Here is a 21,324-nt window from a genome sequence, read left to right as displayed (position 1 = left end):
AACCCAGAGATCCCCTGCATAAGGGATCCTCCACTGCATCATAGCTCAGATCCCATGCAGAGAGAGTGGGAAGAGACCAGGGCACCAGGCAGGGGGGTCCATCCCACCCTACTCCGCAGCTGGCAGGGTCTGAGACAGAACTCACGTGAGAGCAATAGTGAAATGGAAGCGCTGGCGAAGCCCTTTGAAGGTGATGAAGGACTGGGGTGGAAAGCTGCGCGTGGTCATCTCGCAGTAGGGCTTCTCGTAGTCCCCCGATGGGCAGTCGCATTTGAAGCCGCCCACTAGCAGGTTAACACAGGTGCCACCGTTCTTGCAAACTCCCGGTGTACAACGGCCCAGGCGGGCGTTCACCTCGCAGTGCTCTCCTGAATGGGGAAAATGAGAGAGGGGAAGCATCAAGGGCAGCACCAGTCACACAGCCGAGCCCCAGTCCATGTGTCCCATGCTAGTGGGTGGCACTGGAGCCTGCCAGCTCAGTCCCCTCCCACTCTGGCCCTTTGAGCACCAGGTGCATTGCAAACACAATCTAAAAAATCTTTTTGACGAGGGGGGTTGGAGCTGCACAGCACCCTTGGATCCACCCCTCCCAATACTAACCAAGCACAGTTCTTTCAACTCTGTCTTGTAAGTCATGTTCCTGGACCTTTACTCTTTTTTTTTTTTGCTTTCCGCTGGACTCTTTCCAGTTTGTCTACGTCTTTCCTGTAGCGCGGTGGACTACAGGAACTGCATGTGGCCACTGAGGATGCTATCACATGGCTCAGCGATTACACACACGCTGACTGACTTGAAGTACAGTACCCAAAATGGGACACAGTACTCCAGATGAGACCTCATCAGTACTGAAAAAGATGGAAGGATCATTTCTTGCAACTTGCATGTGAAACTCCTGTTAATACAGTCCAATATGCTATTGCCTTTTTTTGCAACTAGGGCACACTGTTGACTCATTTTCAACTTGCAGTCCACTATAAGCCCCAGGTCCTTTTCTGCAGTGCTACAGATTTGGCAGTCACTTCCCGGTTTGTATTTGTGCCTTTGATTGTTCCATAGGAATTTGCATGTGTCCTTATTGAAATTCATTCAATTAACACTGGACCATTTTCTAGTTTACCAAGGTCATTCTGAATCCTAATCTTCTCCTCTAGTGTCTGCAACTTCATCCAGCTTAGTTTCATCTGCAGCTCTGCAACTCTGCACTCAATCATAGAAAAGTAAGCTGAGCAGGACCTCAGGGGATCATCTAGTCCAACGCCCTGCTCAGGACAGGAGTCTAAACTCCCTGTCTAAACCATCCTACACATGTGTTTGTTTAAGCTGCTCTTAAAAGCTCTAGGAACAACTTTCACACGGTACTACACATAATGTCCCAAACATAATAAACACCTTTAAACTTGCCAAATCATTAGTGAAGATATTAAGCAGTACTAGGCCCAGAACAGACCCCTGGGGAACCCCATTAAGTACCTCTTCCCCATTGGACATTGAGCCACCAACGACTGCTCTTCATTAATGATTCAATCCGTTATGTATCAATCTTGCAGTAGTTTCATCTAGATTGTATTTCCATAGCTTGCTGCCAAGGATGTCATAGAAGACATGGGCAAAAGCCTTGCTGAAGGCATAATCCCATCCACTGCTCTCCCCCCACGTACAAAGCCCATCACCTTGTTGTAGAAGTTTGACCAAGCATGACTTGGTCTTGACAAATCCAAGCTGGACATTCTTCATCACCTTGTTATTTTCTAATTGTTTAGTAACAGATTCCTTAATGACCTGATCCATAATCTTTCCAGGTACCAAGGTCAGACTGATTGGTCTGTAATTCCCTGGATTCTCCTTCTTCCCTTTTTTAAAAAGAGGCACTATATTTGTCATTTTCTTGTCATCCAAGACCTCATCCAACCTCTGTGCAGTGCACCTTGCAATTATTTATTCCAATGCAAAGGGAACCTTGGTGTTTAAATTCAATAGCACTTTTTATGGGTGTATCTGAAAACAGAAAGGCAAGGCACAGGTCCACGTTGCACTAGAAGTGAAGTATGGTCCATGCTAGCAAAACCAGCATGGTCTTTTATCCCACGGGGAAGGAGATCTGGGTAAAGCCAGAGGACCTGACAGCTGCCTTGCAAAGTGGAGGAGACCACAGCTGTGAATCAGTCAGACGTTAGGTATGGCAGTGTCCAAGGAGGCTTTGCACAAGCAGGGCTTGGGACCAAGATGTCTGGAGACAGACTGCAAGTGGTGCAAGTCGACTCCGTTGAAGGGAACAATACAGAGGAAGAATTTTCATAGATTCACAGATTCATAGATGTTAGGGGCTGGAAGGGACCTAACAAGATAATCGGGTCCAGCTCCCCTGCACTTGGGCAGAAAAGATTGCTGGGGCCAGATGACCCTAGCAAGGTGGGCATCAAGGTGCTTTTTGAAGATTGCCAAAGTGGGTGACTGTACCACCTCAGGGGCGGGGAGAGTCTGTTCCAGACCCTTGGCACTTGACTTGTAAAGAAAAGAAAAAAGTAAAGAAAAAGTTGCCACCGCTGGGGGAAGGGACACCAAGGCAGCCAGCATGCATGGAAAAAACAGCAAGCAAGAGGTCAGCAAAGCAAGGCCTACCAGACCTGCTGGAATGAGTGCACGAAGCAGGACAACCAGGAAGTCACCACACACCAAGGCAATGGGAGCTTCTTGACAGTGGAATGGGCACACTTCTGAAAGGTAATGTGGCCTAGTACTCAGAGCCCTGCTCTAGGACTCAAAAGACCTAGGTCTAGGTCTAGACCTGCATGGGTAATGACTCTCTTCCCCTCTCCCCACTTCAGTTGCCCATCTGTAGAAAGAAGATGGTTACAAACCTTCTTGGTGAAGTGCTATGGATGGAAAGCATTATGAGCAAAAATCACTGTAGTGTTACCCACTAAGCACTACATGGCAAGTCGGTGTGAAAGCCATGTTTAGATGGAGGGGTTTCTGACCCCTGGTCCTGTGCTCACACTATTACATCTCACCCTTCCCTGCAACAGACACCTTGGAGGAATAAGAGAGAACCCAGAAAATATGGAGCAGCTAAAATAAGCAGAGGAACGGAGGCCAGGAAACCACCAGGGATTTAGGTGCCCTGACTCTACCAACTTGGCTTTGCTTTGTCCCCCTGCCCAGGTGGGTTAACCAGACACTGTCAACCTAAAAACCATACTACACCCAGTCTTGGGTGCATTGCTAACCCTGTCATGGGTCAGTAAAGCAGGCAATAGTTGTCAACCCCTGTCCCTGCTGAAGTGTATTTCCTCTGTGACTTTCTCCTCAACTGGACAAAGACTGGGGCTGACCATTTATGAGCTCTGTTTCCCCTTTGTGAATCATCTGCATCACTGACAGGCTGCCAAGACCCTTGTGTCCGAGTTGCAGCCCCAACAAGGGAAAGGTTCATTTATTTATAAGCATCAGTTTCAATGGGATTTTTTCAACATGGACACTTATCTATTGGTCTATCAGTTTTATAATAGTTTGCCTGTTGGAAAATTTAAGTCCTAATGCTCACCTAATGTAAAATCAGCACAATGCCATGAAAGGCAACAGATTTATGCCAATTTAAATCAGCAGCAAATTTGGTTCTAAATGTTGTGCCAAATGTCAGATGATGCCACCTTTAACGTGTCTCAAAATTCAGAGTTCAGCCCGCACCTAGGTTTTCAGGAGAATCTGGGTTTAATTCTAAGAGCATTAAGGCAAATCACTCTAAGTCCTCCCTGCTTTAGGAAAGGCCTTACTTTGGGACAGGGGAATGACCAGGACCCTAGAGTAAGCTACTGTTGCTTGGCAGCCTGTGATACTGCATGGTATTTACAGTACCTACTGTAACAAGGCAGCGCCTAAAAGGAGCGGTGTTCATCCAAACCAATTAGGGCAGACCAGGAACTGATGTGGCCAGCATTGCATGCAGCTATTTGTAATTCCCCAGCCTGGACAACCCAGATATTAGTTTCTAGATTGGTCACCTTGCAGCAGCCTTTGGCATGAGTACAGGGTGGATCCATCCACACATGCGCTTTGCTACGGAGTTGACTAATTTGCTCCACAGTAAAGTATCACCATCTACACGTGCACCCATATTAAGGCACAGTAAATGAACCAACTCTGCCATAGGATAGTGCTGTTCAGGACAAGTACTATCTTATGGTGGAATAATTTACAACACCACAATCGCTTAGACAGTGACCAGGGCTGGTAGGTGCACAAGGGTGCTACAGTGCAGGGGGCTGCCTGCCAGCTAGCCCCACAATGCAGCACCCTCGTGCCCCAGCCAGCCCTTCTGCTGCCCAGTGTCACCACTGTCTGACTCCCAAGATCTTTTGCCAGCCTAGGGCTTCTCCGCCCTGGCTTGAATTGCTACGATCCCAGGCACACATGTAAACACTGCGCCCAAGAGCAGCTGACTCTAGCACAAACTGTTCCAGAGTTTATTTCACCGGGGAAACTACACGTGTAGATGGACCCAGTGGAACTTAAACTCATGCCTCTGAAACCAGAATGGGAGATCTTACCCACTCTCTCAGACAGACCTCACAATAACAAACAAGTGTACCCAACAGCTCCGATGAGGATAAAACTGTGCATGCAGTCAGGAGTCAAGAGATCCTACAAGAACAAGCTAGTCTGTACACAGTCCAGGTCCCAAGATACCTTAGTAACAAGCTATTAGATGTATCGTCCAGCACTCAAAAGACACTACAATAACAATCCAGTGTGTACTGTACACAAAGCCAAGCCTACCTGTGCACAACAGAGGAATAAACATTTGGTGGCACAAAATAGACACCAAAGGGAAAGAAATGTTGAAACAAACTATGCAAAAATCACCTGGAAGATGTAAGAGCAAGTGCTTTCAGTGATATACTCACAAGGTAAAAGCTAAGAACATGCAAGTGCTCACAATCATTTTTTTAGCTGCTTTACGTGCATGGCAGGACACACCATTTTTGGGATCTGTGCTAAAATTCATCAGATCCCATCTGCACAACAGAAGGGGAGGGAGCCCAGCACTGGAGACTCAGTTAACACTGTGCAGCAAACAACTGCACTCCTGAAAGGATCTCAAGGCACCCCAGGATGCCAGAGTACCCTGGTTGAGACCCACTGTGCTAGGGAATTACATGTTAAAACCTCCTCTGGGTGTGGGGGCCTAGGACCCAAGTCTCTGGCTTCCAGTGCAAGTGTCCTAACCACTCAAATACTGGGACTAAAAGATGGGAGGGGCCTCTTACTTCCCCTCTAACACCCAATAGTCCTGGGTTTCTGGCCAACAACATTTTGTGACTTAGATGAAGGTATGTGTCCAGAGTGGGCATGCAAACGTACAGGACTCTTCAGACTGGAGAAACGCAGGCTCAGGGGGGACTTGGTGGTTGCCTATAAGTATATAAGGGGTGTACATCAGGAACTGGGAAGACGTCTATTCACCAGGGCATCCCAAGGGAAGAGACATGGTCTAATGGTCACAGACTGCTAGAAGACCATTTTAGACTGGACACAAAGAAAACTTCTTTACCGTCCAAGTCTCCAGAGTTTGGAATAGACCCCCGCCACCAGAAGTGGTGCAAGCACCTACTCTGAATACCTTCAAGAAATGCTTGGATGCTTATCTTGCTGGGGTGATCTGACCCCAGTTGACTTTCTTCCCTTTAGGCATGGGGCTGGACTCAATGATTTTGCTAAGTCCCTTCCAGCCCTAATGTCTAAATATCTATGAAACCCTATGTCCACACACTGAGCCCAGCCCAACTGAGCCCCCCAAACTCAACAGAGGCTTCCAATGTGCTACTGCAGTCAAGATTATCAATGCCAATAATCAATGGGTATTGGCTGTGCCTATCACAGAGGCAAAGAATAAACAGTGCCTTGTTGTATTATAGATTTATTACTGTTTATATATGAACAGGCACTTCTGTTTGCCAAGAAACAGATTAAACCTTTCAGCTGATGGCCATAAAAATTAATGAGAAATGCCACTGCGTAGGTCCTGCAATAAATATGCATATCGAATCATGAGACATGGCAGCCTGGCCTCCAGAACCTCCAAGCTGGCAAGGGAATTTTTTTTCTCATCACTCTGTCTGTCAAAAAACAGATTTTTAAAAAAGCAATTACAAAAAATGCTCCGGGCCAGACGCTCACCCTTGGAGCAGAGGCTTCAGCTGAGAGCAATGCAAGACATGGCCAAAGGGCAGAGGCACTGCTTCTGCTCAGGGGCCAGGTGGACAGTGGATTGCTATCCTGGAAGAGGTCAGTCCCTTTGATCATTTCCATGGAAAGGAAGGATTTTACTTTCTTAACTTGACCTTCCCATTACCCTGCCTTCCTCTCCTCTTTCTTCCTTTCTAACTCCACTTCATCATCTCGTGGAGGGAAGCTCACTGTCTGTTCTGCAATAGTAGCCCAGGACTCATCTTCTTTTGGATTTCCCAGTGCTGCAGGGCAGGTTTTAAATCTTAACCGTATCGGTGTGGTTTTTCCCCCGCTACAGTTAAAAGACAAACGTTTCCCTGTCAGCCCACCTGCACAGAGACTGGCAGGGCTGACGCTGGGAGCTGCAAGGTTGGCAGCATTCAGCTGTGGATTGGCAGGGTGTCGGGGAGGGTCCCATAGGATTGGCTCCCCTCACCTGGGCCCATGTCTCTGCTGAACATAGGACAGACTTTCAGAAGTGCTCAGAGCCCAGCACCCCCTTCCCCAGTACCAAAGACAGTCTCCCCACCCAATGGCAAATAAACTCCCCTATAGAAAACAAAGAATTCCCCACCTTACAGAGAACAACAGAGAATCCAGATCCCTAACCGAGGACGTCAACCACTCTTTCCCCTTGAGAACAATGGCAAATCCCCCCTTGCACAGAGAACAATGACAAGTCCCCTCCTCCCAGCGGAGAACAATGAAGAAGCCCTCACCCACAGCGAGCAGAACAGTTGTTGTTAAACGCTCCGCTATGTTGAAAATGTGGCGGGTTGTGTGTGGCAGTAGGGTCCCTGCCAGGTGAAAGTTGTAAGTGCTTGAGCTCTCCTGAAAATATCTGACCTCGGGTTTAAAACAAGCTATTTCTGCCTAAGAAAACTATTTGCCCAGAACATGCTGATGTGTGGTCCAATGTAGGGTCTGGTCACTGGGGCTCTATAATCAGGTGAAAGCAGTGGGTGCTTGTCTCCCCACATGCCCTCGGTATTACTGGGAATAGGATGGCCCCCACTGATCCATCAGCAGGACAGGGCCCTTTTGCTGATGGTGCCCTACCAGTACCAGCCCGTTCATTTCCTGCACCTTCATGAAACCCTAAAGATGACAGACCCTGGAGTGTGCCATGCCCTGAATGAAGCAGTATTATGAAGGGTCATATCCAGAATCAGAGCCTGATTTAGCAAAGGAACAGTCACTCAGATCCCTGATAATCCTGCACCCAGGAGACAATGCAGGCATGCCAGAGCCCAGGCCCAGAGACGTGGTACCCAGCTGTAACAAACTAGACATGACTTACCTTTCTGGCAGCGTGGAGGCACATGGTCTCAGAGAGTTTATAACAGAGATCCACAGAGAAACCAGGAGTCCTGACTTTAACTCCCCCCCAGCTTACACGCACACACATGCTGTTCTAACACTAGACCCCCATTCAAAGAGCTGGAAATAAAACCTGGGAGCCCTAACCTGCTCTGGCCACTACACCCCAGGCTCTTTCCAGGAGGTGGGAATAGGACTCAGGAGTCCTGACACCTAGCCCTGCATTGCAATCATATTTTTTCTTCCCCTTGTTTCCTCCTCACAGCGTTCTTCCCAAGTGGCAGATAGGGATACAGAAGCCAAGGGTGACGGCTGTGAACTCTAGTGGGACTGGTGCAGTTGACAGAGCCGGGTCTTCCAGGTGTAATTCGGGGGCAAGGCAGCTGGAGAGGCTGCGATGGAGCACAGGGTCTTATCTGCAGGGAAGATGGGTACTTTAAAGTGCTCTCGTACACTAGGCAGTTACATCACCAATGGGGCTTTTGGGTCACACTTGGGACGTGGGATTCTGGGAGATCAGAAGGATGCACCTTGGCAGGGAGGCCCAAAATGATCCATAGGGTAGGGATCTGGGGAAAACACAAACCCTGTCAGATGCATCATAATCCGCCAAGCCAGACCCCTCAAAGCCACCAAGCCTGGGATCAGCAGAGACTTCTCCCAACAATCCATTCTCTTGTCAAATCCCATTATCTCATCAACCTCCCTCTTCCTCTTCCCCCGCACTCCCCCTCCCCCACAACCCCCCACATGCCTCCCACCAACCCCATGAGGATTTTCTCTAAAGAAGATTTATTCCCAGCCTCTTTCTGATTCCCTCGCCCTAGTGACCAGCTTCAGTTGCCAGGGAAACCAATGTTCTCCCACCGCACCCCCCCTAATCTTGAATAGACAAAGACCCCTGTTCCCCCTCCCCCCTTCTGTCTGCCTCCCCCTTCCACCTGCATCAACCAAGCGCCAGGGCTGACACGCACACACTGAGCCTGGGTGTTGTGCATGGGAGGGAGAAACTGCTACAAGAAGACTGGGGGCTGCAGGATCAGGATCCTCCACTGCCTCCCCTGCCGGTGCCAGACCCCCCTTCAGTGCCCCTGCTCAAGGGGGCTCAGGGCAACACACTACTAGCATTTCCCACTGGGTGCCCACAAGTCAGAGCCGTGTAGCACCGAAGGCCCCAAACTCAGGATAGAAGTTAAGCCCTGTGCCCACCCCGAGGTACCACTGCTGGGAGACAGCCCTAGCTACAGGCAGGTAGACCCACCCCAGCCTCCCCAGGTGGGGGCAACAAATCCTGCAGAACAGAGGGGAGTTGGGATGCCCTACCAGTCAGCCCCAGGGGTTAGGGGCAGCAGAGACAGAAGGAGACCAGGTTGGAAAGGCTCCATAGGTCCACTGGCAGTTTGGAGGAGTGAATTGGGAAGAGCATCCCTTTTTAGGACAGCGCCAGGGCACGTTATGTGGGGTCCTGATGCCACGTCGTCACACCAGCACTGAAGGGACACAGTGCTGCAGGGCAATGGGCAGGAGCACAGCAGCGGGCACAGAGCCTGAGCCAGAGGCTGGGGCCATGAAGCACAGCCAATGGGCCAAGTTTCCTGCTCAGCTGGTGCTCCCAGGCTAGCCCTGCAGGACCAGTGGCTACAGCAGGTAGGTTGGAGTGAGGGGTAGTTTAATTTCTACCTGCAAGCCCACATGCTGATGTGTCATTGCAGCCCTGTCATTCTGCCAGCCTAAAACTACTTAACACACGTGTTAGTAGGGCACGTCTACCAGACAGCGGCACTCCTCGCACTGGCCCCAAGCTAGCAGCGCACTCCCTGCTGGAGCCCATGTGGCATCTCTGATCCATCCCCAGGGTGCACAGAAACAACAGCCTGAGCTCTGCATCAGCAACACCACTGATGGGGCATGGCATGGGAGCTGCAGGGAGTCGGACAGCCCACAGTCACTGCCTGAGGGATCCAGCCCTCCTCTCAAGCATGCCTCCACCCAGAGCCCCAGCCAGCAGAGTCTGGCCCACCAGCGAAAAGCATCTCCCTTGACAGCAGGCTTGCCATGCAGGCTGCTGGACTGGATGGTGGAAGGGACAGGGATGCCAGGCCTAGGGAGACAACTAAACAGACAGAACTACCAGCCACCCCTGCCAGGCTTCAGGTGGAGTTCATCAGGGATGATCCTGCCTTGAGCAGGGGGCTGGGCTAGATGACCTTGTGAGATCTCTCCCAGCCCTACTTTCCTATGAACCTGCTAGTTGGAGCCAGGGGTTGATGGAGCCTGGAGATCTGCCCAACCCCATGTGCCACTCTGCAGGTACTTTGGCAGGGAGATGCTGCTGTGCTGCATTTTACCTGCAGATCAGCCATGCCTCCAGGCAGCGGCACTCCTTGCACTCCTCTGCCCAGCCCTGCCTACCTGCTAATCCTCCCTGCTCTTGTGTCTGGAAATCCCACCCTGCCCTGGGCTGCCCTCTCTGAGCAGCTTGGGTAGGAGTGCTGCCCGCCCCGCCCCAACTCCTCCCAATCGCTCCTCTGCACCATCTGGCCTGCTCGGTCCACATGGAAGGCACCCATGCCGTCAGCTCAGCCTCCCAGGCAAGTGTCTGTCTAACCTGCTTCTGCAAGTTTCCAAGCATGGAGATTCCACAACTTCTCTAGACAACCCGTTTCAATGCCTGACCACTCATCTATGGATGCTCAATGACTGGGGAATGGGCTCTGCCAGGCTTGTGGCACTTGGGAGCCCACCCAAAACCACAGCCCGTGGCAATCTACACAACAGACCTTAGTGGGTCATTACTACTCCCAGGCTGGGTTTAACCTAGCGACCTCAGGGATGGCCAGATTCCTCTCCCTCCGGTTACCATCACTCACAGCCAGCCAGCAGAACCCACTATGAAGTACTGAGGAAGGCCCTTCCTCTAGGATTATTTTCACAACATCCACTTCTGGGCAGAAGGAAGGTGATTCCCAGGTCAAAGACCAGTGCTCAGTGCCACAGGGAGTAGAGGGACTCTGAGCTGAAGTCAGTGGCTGGTTTGCAAAGCTCAGGCCTTGTCCCCACCACTCAGCTGAGCCAAGGCAAGCTGAAAGAACTAAACCATGGGGACCCGTGTCTCAGGTTCCAGTCCTACCTGGGCAGGGGTCAATGACAGGGGACTGGTCCCACCTGGTGGCATCTGGATGTCCCTGTGTGCAATATATTTGCAGTCTTAGTTCGGAGGCAGTGCCAAGGCTTGTCCCAGTGTTAATAGGCCCAGTGAGTAGCCAGGGACTTGGGTGGGATGCTGAGAATATATTGCCATTACAGCTCCATAGCAAAACCTCCTGGACAGAGCACACGGGCACAGGGGGCAAACAGCCTGAAATAATGATATAATGGGGGTTCAGGCTTCAAGGCACTTCCCGCTGTAAGACTGACTCAACGTAACTGGGGAAAGTAGCACCAAGGAAGTCTTGTCCTGGGTGGCTCTGGCTCCTACAAGCCCAAAGCCAGGAAATCAGCAAGGTGCAGCCCCTTCCTACTGCAGCAGCACCCTCCCTTTGGGCTGGAATCGCAGGGTATGTTGGAGGAGCAGTCCACTGCCCCAGCCTTTTGGTGGAAGGATCTGGTTCTGTCTGGCCTCTAGGAACTGGGGTTGTTTTTGCCACATTGCCTCTCCCTTGTCACACACTGAGCCTGGTGCAGGAGGAATGCGGGCACCTCCCTGGCCCAGGACACGCTCTGCATGACTTGTGCTCACTCAGCAAAGACAGCCAGCTCAGGGCTCCCAGTGCAGTGGGTAAGATCCGAGTCATCTCTGCCTTGCTGTGCTGGGGTTGGCAAGTGCTTGCCACAAGGCTGAAGGTGAGGTTCATCCCTAGTATCAATACTTCCCCCTATATGCAGCCTAGAATTATCCTTCATCCTCGGAACAGAGATGTAACCCCATCCTCTTGTATCTCTATTCTACCCCCCACTCTACTGTTGACCCAGGAACACATCTGGGCTGCTTCCGCCAACCAGAGCGCTTGGAAAGGCTCAGTCACAGAGGGCTGACAGGCTGAGCCCAGACTTACAACAGCGGTGGAGAAAGGGTGGGAAGCCCATGGAAAGGAAAAAGGGAGAGGAAAATAAGTTGAAAGGAGGAAAATCAAGCAGCAAAAACAAGACAGTAATAGGGATGTAGGTGTTGTTCATGGACAAACCAGCAGATCTAGGAAGAAAATCACTATTTATGAGTGGGATGGATCTAATGTGAATGAAAAATGGATGTGCATCAGGATGAATGAATAGAAAGGGAGGGATAAATGAAGAATGAGAGAGAGAGTGTGTGTGTAAGTAAAGGAGGACATACAGGAATGGAAGAGTAGATGGAAGGATCAATGGGTAGAGGAATGGAGAGATGCATATGTGGGATCATGGATAGTGTAGCAGTGTATTGGGTGGAGGGATGGATAAAGGGACAGGTAAGGAAATGAAAACACAAAGAATGGATGTGTAGGGAGATGGACAGCTAGATAAAGGGCTGGGATGGATAGAGGTGGGTTAGAACAAGAAAAGCCCTTTCCACTATGAGGAATCTCTGAGGCCCTATCCGTGCCCCTGTGGCTGGGCTGTGCCAAGGTTGAGTCTCCACACTCACCAGTGAAGTCCTCGTGGCACTCACAGGTGTAGCCGCCCTCGCGACTGCGGCAGCGCCCATTGCTTCCACAGGGGCTGGAGTAGCACAGGTCAATCTCAGTCTCGCAGTAGTCACCAGTGAAGCCAGTGGGGCAGCGGCAGCGCAGGCCGTTAACAGGGTGGATGGGCCGGAAGAGGATAGTGTCAGAGGCAATGAAGGGTGCTGAGCTGTCAAACTTCAGCACAGACACGCAGCGCATGTAGTTCTCGCAGGGCTCTCGCAGACAGATGTTGTCATCAAAGGGCAGCACCCGCTGCTCCGAGATGGCTGCCAGCAGCGTGCGGTTCAGGTACAGCCTCTCCTGGAGGTCCTCAGAGGGGAAGAAGCGTCCCCCACGGGCCCCACTGGGCAGCAGCACCGAGAGGCTGACGTTGAGGATGCGGGCAGCTCGTACATCCGTATCATTCTGGATGTTGAAGAGCACCACGTGCTGGCGGGGGGCCGAGAGCACAGCTGCCACCCCCTCCAAGAAGAGCGCCAGGAGGGGAGACAGGAAGCGCTCCTGGGACATATTCTCCAGTCGCAGTGTGATGCTGTTGGTCAACATTTCATCAGTGATGATGGTCACCTGCAGGGTACACTGGGCTGCCACACTGTGGATCCCATCTGCAGAAAAAGAAGGTACAGGATTAATACCTCGCCCCCAGTATACCACGCACTGGCTTTCTGTACCCCTGCAGGGCTGAGTTCAAGTCTGTCTGCTGGTCAAAGAGGGTCCTATATTACAAAATCTTCCACACAACCCATGTAGATGAGAAAGGCCCCACGGCTGGGATAGTGAAGGACTGTAGGCAGAGCCGACCCTAGCGGGGTGTGGGTCCTGGGGCAAATCAGCCTGTACAGGGTCCCCTTAACACTGCATGGGGCCATGGTACCCCCGCAAAGGGTAGAGGGGGGTGTCTCCATGCTACTTCCGTGGTGCAGAGCTGAGCCGCCAGCTCCAGGTGGGCCCTGCAGGAGGGGCCATGGCCACTCCGCCTGGTTCCACGGGGCCCCCCCAAAGCACCGAGCCCAGGGCGGTTGCCCCCATTTGCCATACCCTAGGGACGGCCCTGACTGTAGGTGGGGATGGAGGGGTATCAGTAGAAGTGTGTGTAGGAGGAGCCTAGGGGTGGTGATCCCAGCCAGCGAGGCTGTCAAGGTGGTGATCCCAGCCAGGCACAGCATGCACAAAGACATGGGGCATATGTCTGATGTTAAGTTTCTTCTGAACCAAATCTTTCCAAAGCTGGTGCCTGTCAGGGTAGCATGGTGCAAAGTGACTATGCAGCCTTCACAGACAGGTGTCAGGTGAAGAAGGGGACAACTCGGGTACACAGGGGATGGCTATACAGCCTTCCCCTGGCACACATTCAGCCCTGACTGCCAAGGCCTGGGTCACCTCATATGCTCTTCCCCTTTTATCTTTCTCAGATGCCTTCCCTTTACCTTTTGATCATTCTTCCATCCCATGTAGTTCTGATCCCCTCACCTCAAAAAAGGATATAGTAGTGGTAGAAAAGGTATACAGATGTGCAGCACAGATGATCGAGATAAGGAGAAGTTTCCATAAGAAGAGGCTAGGACTTCTCAGCTAATGAAAAGATGACTAAGGGGTGATATGATAGAGGCCTGTAAAAATCATGAATAGTGTGGAGGAAGTGAATATGGCTTTGTGATTTAACGTTCCTCACACTACTAGAGCTCGGGGACATGCAATGAAATTAGGAGACAGGTTTAAAACAAACAAAAGGAAGTTATTTTTCACACAGTGTGTAATGCACTTGCAGAACTCATTGCCACAAGACGATGTAGAGGCTGATCATTTAACCAGGTTCAACAGGGGGTTGGACAAACTCCTGCAGGATAGGCCATCTGTGGAGAGTCAACATGAGAGCTAGAAGTGCAGCCTCCAAGTTAGGACTCCCCGAGCTTCCCAATGCAGGGGGGAAAGGGACAGGGGAACAGGTCAATCTGGACAGGCCCAGCATAAATACTTTTCCTTAGCCACCACTCTCTGCCACTGAGATACAAGCCTATTCATTATACACTGGCAGTGGGCCTAGGTCTATTAGGAGCTACAACCCCTCCCACCCCCCACCACCCAATGGTTAGATGGAGACCACTGAGATACAAAGATACTGGGCAAGGCAGACCTGTGATCTGATCCAATACAGTATTTATGCTGATACACAACCCACTTACATCACTGCAACTTTCCCTTGTACCAGTGTAAAGAAGGAGTGGAACGCTGTGCTAGTGTCACTTATTAAACTCCAGTACAGAATTCGCTGGTCACAGTCAGGGATGAAAACTACACCAGTGTAAGTCGCTCGGAAGTAGGAGCCGTGTGTCCACCTCTATGCCAGAGTCGAGGCACACATACTATTACTTGCTCCCTTGCCACCTACTGACAAAAGGAAGTAATAGGGGCTACTGCAGCCACTACTCTGGGCTAGCTGTATGCCTGTCTGTTCAAGATGCCGGTGTAACTTACACCAGCGTACAAAATCAGTGTATGTTAGATCTGTATTAACATGTGGTGTGCCCATACAAGAAGATGCCTATTTAACCCAGCTGGAAAAGGGACACAGCTTTCCCCACCCATCTGAGGACTATATCATTATCCTCCTCTGACGGAGGCAGAGAGTGAGGACAGTAAATCACCCAAGATCAACAACGATTTCAGCAGCAGAGCCTGGAAAAGAACCCAGGTCTGGGCTTTAACTACCAGCAGATTGATTGAGACATTGTACAGAAAGGAAGCACTGTGCCTGTGCTGATCCAGACGGGGAAGAATCCCCAAACTGGTATTTAAGCCGGAGGGATATAAAGTGTTTTATTACAGATAACCATAGAGGAAGTACACGTTGCATCCTGGTAATCCCCTACACAGCAGCCACAAGCACACACAAGCAGGAGGCTGTGGCCACAAGCACAGCACAGGGAGGTCACAGGATGAAAGTGAATGCTGCTTCCTTCCAAGAGACGTCCCCAGGGAATCCCTGACTGGGGAGGACAGGTGGTGTGAAGCAGGACAAAGGCAGGAAGGATACTCTTCCCCACCCCTAGCTTTGGCCCAGAGACAAACCAATCCACCTGGCCACCCCATAGCAGTGAAGGAAATTCCCCAACTGAATGCCCCAGTCCAGGGTGCACAACATCAAAGCACTGGGCAGGGAAAACACAGAGCCACCAAGCTGCATGTGGGTTACTGATCCATGTGAACAGCTCAGCTGAACTGCCATGATCCCCCACTTGGTCTGGGAAGCTGAAGTGGGACAGTGCTAAAACTCCTAGGTTTTGCTCCTGACTATGGCACAGACTTGCTATGTGACCTCAGGCAAGTTGCTTCCTCTCTTCATGCCTCAGTGTTCCCACAAGCAATATGGGATGATGCTGTTAATTTACCCGCTGTGCTAGAATGAAGATAAATGAGTCTGTGCATAAGGTGCTGGGGCGGCACTGTGCACCGAGACAAATGCAATGGATTTGGAAAAAAAGGGGCCCTATCCATATGGCCGGTGTTAGGACAGGAGAGGCTGAAGCAGCCCAGAGACAGGTCATGCAATCTATTAGCCAGGTTGCCCACCCACCCTGCCCCCTTCAAGAGCCCATGGGCTTGTCAGAGGCCTTGGACCTGATGAAGCAGAGGGATGACCCTGATTGTCACCAGTCAAAAGAGTCTTCCCACAGCGGGTGGCACGCACACAGGAACAATGCTCCAAGGCCTGATTAGCAGCCTAGTGTCCCCTCCGTGCAGCTGGTGGCTGGTTCACCACTCACAAACCCAGCAGGATTTAATGCCAGCCAGGACCATGAAGCTTCCTGACCCTGGACCTCTCCTGTTATCAGCTAATTGCCTCTTGCCCTCCTGGTGGCTTTGATGAGGTTACATTAATTAGTAGATAATCAATATAGGCTGCTAGGAGGTGGATGAGAGAGGTTGCCCGAGCAAGGTCTTGTGTGTCCAAAACCCCAGGGGCTCAGAGACTGAGCGGTGTGTCCATTGTGGGCTAGGGATCTGAGATATACATCTGCCAAGCATCAAGGAGAATGGAGATGGGGAAGGCCTGCTATGTCCCACTCAGGTACCAGAAAGGGGACAGACCAGGCTTCTGCTAGGTCCCTACCCCTAAATCTAATCCAGCCTAGTGTCCATGGGTCATAGCACTTCTCTGGGGTGGATGCTGCCCCAGGCAAGCAGCCTCCATGTCAAACGGTGCTGGGATGGTCTTAACAGTAGCAACTTCCATTGCCAAAGTCCTCACAATAGTAATACCTGGCACTGCTTCCATTCAGCACAGAAACATCCCACCAAACCATACAGCACTAACACCATCACTGCTCCGGCTATGGCCATGGGGCAGCAAGCAGGGAAATGCCCCTATCTTCCTTGGCCCCCATTCAGAACAAGGTGGCTTTCTTGCATTAGTACAGGGCTCTCAGGCATGGCTGAGTCCTGTTCCCCTTTTCTGTTTTGAAAGTCCTGGGTCCCTCTAGGATTCCACGTTATAAATGCAAAACAAACACATTATGTCCCTACCAGCCCCGCTCACACAGCCTATGAGATATTGTACAATTGTTCTTCATTTTTTCTGTGTTCTTCCTTTCCCCCCATTTACATTTCCCCTACCCCTTCTTCTGCTTTCCCCATCCCTTCTTCTCTCATAGCCTCAAGAAGTCTGCTGCATACCCCACTCTGAGAAACATTAGCTTAGTAGAAATAATTTATTGCCAAAATCCCTACAATAAAACCAAAATACTTTACAGGATTTCCTGAAGACGCTGCTTTATTTTAAGCCTTCCCTGTTTGCATTCTACAGGATAGCTTAGGGCAGGGTGATGACTGCATTGGCATGGATGGCACATAGGCAGAGGCCTTTCATCTACCCCCCTGATAATCTCCTGCTGGGTTCCACTGGCTGCACTTGGAACCCTCTCCACGCTGTTCTGAAATCCTGAGCAGTTTCTCTTCTGCTACATTTGGGAAAGAAAGCCTTTTACCCTCCTGGCAGGCAAAGCCAGCTAGTTGTGAGCTCTGTCAGGTGGGTCCCAGACAGGGGTGGATCCAGGATTTCCCAAAGTGGGGTGCAAAAGCAGCAACTTGCACTGCAGGGGTAGCTACACCCTCAGCTCCCCACCTCCTCTGCCCCCACTATGGTAGGCAGACCACTCTCAGGAGCCTCTAAAGACTTTAAGTGCCTAAAGCAGGTGAAAATCCTGCCCCCCACCTGTCACTGTTGCTTTCCCTGCTGTTTCAGGGGTAAGGGAAGCCCCAGAGCTGGTCCTGTCCACTCCAGCTGAGTGCACTGGAGCAGGGCTCATCTGGGGATGGGAACAGTGGCAACAGCACAGCAGGAAAGTAGTTCCCCCATTCCCTGCCATCTCCCCCACCCACCCCCATTGCCGCTTTCCCCATCCCCAGCTGAGCCCAGTTCAAATGCAGCTTGGCTGGGGCAGGCAAGAGCAGCTCTGGTGCTTCAACCACCTCCAGAACAGTGGGGAAAGCAACAGAGACAGATGGGGAGAGATGGGGATTTTCATCTTCTTTAGGGGATTAAGAAAGTCCCCAGAGACTTCTGTGATATGCTCCAACCCAAAAGGGGTGTGCGGCCATGCTACACCCCTCTGGATGTGCCCCTGGGAGACTGACCCCTGAGAGGCAGCTGGGTCCTAGAAGTTGTAGGGAGAGAGGAAAAGTGGTGGGCTCTATAACAGCGGGAGGGGGGCAGGGAACAGGACGGGACACAACACATGGGAAGACAGAAAAGGTACTGTCCCTACTCCTAATCCTAGTCCAAATCCATGTCAGATTGGCTAACTGGTTAAATCTACTGGCTAATACCAGTAAGTATCTAGCCTGGCTCCAAGCCACAGGCTTGTTACAAACCACTTGTATTGTCAATAATTAACCAGCCTCATTTGAAATATTGCAAAAATCCGCTGCTACTGCATTGAGAGTTGCTGTATTTGCTACGAACACCCCTGGCACGCACTGCAAGGAATGTGAAGGCTGCTCTTGGCACAGGTGCCCCATTTCCCAGCTCCCAGAGGAGCCAGGATAACCCCAGCATGGCCCCTGGCAATGATCCCTCTCTCCCAGACCAGGAGGGAAGGCAGCAGGAGCAGTGCTCCCAGCTGCCTTGGTTAGAGGGACAGACATAGGGGATCCCATACACACCAGTCCTTCTCTACAGGCACCTGACCATACAGCAAGGGACCCCCACAGCTCGCTTCGACCAGTTCATATCCTGCTTCAGGTCTGCACTGTTGAAAGCCAGAAATCTGCTCATAAACAGACACTCAGACACCACAGTGGGGGGCTGTATTAAAATGGGACTAAGTGAAACATACTGGTACTACAGGAAGATAGAAAAGGACAACAGGAAAGAAACGGCAGATCTCATCTGGTGGAGCAGAGTCTGGCACAGACTTTTTCAGGGGCTGGCCCTCTGAGGACGGCAGTGCATGGGGATACAGATCTGGAGATGGGTGCACGGTGCAAACTGTGTAATGGGTTTTTAATGGTTTAACGGTCAAAGTGGGCTTTGATCTGCCAAGTGAACCACAGGGGCTGTTTGGCAGAGCATTGAAGGTAAAGTTATATAGAGAGAATTTATTTTACTTTTTTTGCAAAAATAAGCCCTTTCCCTGGCAGAAACACCAGCCCCAGGAGGGGCAGCACTGCTCACAAGGAAGGGCATGGGCTGTTGAGGGCAGCTGAAAAGCACTGGACCCTCCTGGCCTTGAGCTGAAAGCCGCAGGGAGGGGTTGGCGGATGGAGCTAGTAGCTCCAGGGCGGTTTGGAAGGCCCAAAATCAGGCATCCATGAGAAGGCAGGGACCAGAGGATGAGCCTACTTCCCAACACAGGAACTAGAGATGAAGGACAGGGTGGGTCCACATTACAGCCCCTGGGTGGCCAGTGGGTAGCACATCCCAATCCTTGCCAGCCTCAAGCACTGTCTGTGTCTGTCACTGTCTGTTACAATCATCCATCCACCCAGGGATAGAGGGCAGCCTTGCCAGGGAGAAGGGGGCAGCTTTGCAGGGCCCCACACCCCCCATGGGGAGAAAGGTACAGAGCAGAGCTGGGCAAGGAGCAGACTGCCCTGTGCTCTCTATCCACCATACACCAGCTCAGGGGGCTTCCAATCTCCGTACCCCAGGGATAGGGACAGGGACAGGGGCAGGACTGGCCCCTCAGGTGAGGGGGATCCTCCCTTCCCCAGACAGGCCCCACAGCAAAGGACGTAGATCTTCTGCCCTCTCCATTTCCTCTCCTAAGCAAAGCCATTGTCCCAGCCCTGGGGGATTAATTGCCAGGGCTGACAGCGATGCCCTTGTGCATTGAGTGCTCCCTGCCCAGGGAAGTCGCTGGGGGACAAAGGGGAGCTCAACTTCCCCCGAAGCCCACCCCTCCCTTGTGAAAAACGTGGCTGCTTCACCACCGCCTTGAGATCACCATAGCAACGCCTCTTAAACAAAGAGCCTCACGTGGCCGCCTTTCCTCTCGAAAGCAACACGGGGAGAGCGCTAGGCACACAACCCCGCTTGCCACGGTCCCAGCCCTCCCCAGCCCAGAGCCTGATGCCTTCGTGAAGGGAAACCCGGGGGCCCGCAGGAGATGCATGCAGGAGGTGGGGGGTTCCTGGGAATAGTGGGTTAGTCAGGGGCAAGGTAAGTGCCATTTGCTCCAGCTGAGGGAAACTGAGGCACAGGGTCCACCCCCATTTCCCCTCCAGTGCAATATTAATCCCTCACCTCAGCTCCACTGAGTTTGCATTGGTGATGGGCAAAGACAGGAGTGAGAGGGAGAGAGTGTGGAGCGGGGCTTTCTGGGCTGCAATCACCCACCCGCCCACGGATCCAAAGTACTCAGCTGTGCCGGAGCTAAGCCGCCAGTCTGCAGCCCAGGAGAGATGACACTGCCGCCTACAGCAGGCTCGTCTCGCCCGCCCTCACCTGCTTAGTCCATGTTTCAGCTCTGCCCTGACCTGTCCTATCGTGCTGACAGCTGGGTACCCTGCGGATACAAAGTGCCCGCTCCACTGATGCCTTTCCACTAGCTCCCCCCGCCAGGCATTTCCTCCCGCTCCAGGAATTCCCTGCTAGCCCAGACCCCAGGCGCTCACTCCCACCATGTACCTGGCAAATAGGATCTATATACGCCAGCACTACCCAGCTCTCAGATGTACTGTGCCAGGAAGGTGCCAAGTAAGGTACTCAGAGAAGATCCTCTGATGCAGTCCCATAGAGGGGGACTCACTGTCCCCCTACCAGACAGCCATGGCATCAGTCCACCATCCCCTCCCCACCCCCTGGCCCTGGATGAGAAGAAATCAACCCGCCTCATGAACAACTTTCCACGGGTCAGAACCCAGGTGCCCCTTTCCAGTTCCAGGGAGAGATTTGTCACTGAATGCAGGGAGTCAAGAGCCATGTTCAGCTTCCCCAAGACACCATCAGCTCCAACCCCCAGGGCCTTCTGCAGTGCAGGTAGATACTGGGGATCCCAGCCTGTGCAACAAAGGCTCATACTTCCCCTGCCCCAACTAACTTCCTCCCCATCCATCCATCCATCCTCCATGTCAAGATCCTGTGCTATCTAAAGCCGCCAGCCTGGCTTTGCCCTCTCAACCCCAGCACCAGGAGTTGACCCAGGGCCCCTAGACCCAGACCCCCACACTCCCTGCAGATTAGGCAGAGCTGCTCAGTGAGTTATATACAGGAAAGGGTGGGATCTCAGGGCAATGCTATTCCATCTCCTCGGCACCAGCAGCCATCCAGGATATCACCCACAGCACATTTGCTCCAACCACCAGGCTGGATGCAGCTTTGCTGTATGCCTCTGGACAGATTCTCCCTGCTGACACATTCCCAAACCACAGCACTTAGGAGACAGGTCACAACTCTCTCACTGGATCTGCCAGGGGCTCACTGGCTCCATGGGACTGTCTACATGGGCACCAGATGTCTCCAAACTGAAGAATTTAGGCTCAGGATTCAAGCTCTGATAAGAGGAAGGCAACGGAGCTGGGAACAGACAGTTAAAAGCCTGCTTACAACTGCGTAGAAGTCTGCACCAGAGGTACCCATTGTAGCACCAGGACTGAGGCCAAATCATCTCACTGC

The 21,324-nt window shown here is 51.8% G+C and overlaps 1 protein-coding gene across 2 annotated transcripts in view; it reads right to left on the bottom strand.

The window, feature by feature from the left end:
• CELSR2 (cadherin EGF LAG seven-pass G-type receptor 2) overlaps positions 1 to 21,324 on the bottom strand; it is a 77,961-nt gene that overhangs the window by 37,021 nt on the left and 19,616 nt on the right. For both annotated transcript variants that reach the window (XM_019492472.2, XM_059717337.1), the window contains exons 2-3: positions 12,170 to 12,814; positions 146 to 368 (exon numbers count right to left, since the gene is read on the bottom strand). In XM_019492472.2, the coding sequence (XP_019348017.2) occupies positions 146 to 368; positions 12,170 to 12,814 (868 nt within the window). The remainder of the gene's footprint in view (positions 1 to 145; positions 369 to 12,169; positions 12,815 to 21,324) is intronic.

This window comes from Alligator mississippiensis, chromosome 14, assembly GCF_030867095.1.
Source record: "Alligator mississippiensis isolate rAllMis1 chromosome 14, rAllMis1, whole genome shotgun sequence".
In the NCBI taxonomy this organism is placed as follows: Eukaryota; Metazoa; Chordata; order Crocodylia; family Alligatoridae; genus Alligator; species Alligator mississippiensis.
This window is presented reverse-complemented; position numbering and strand designations above follow the sequence as displayed.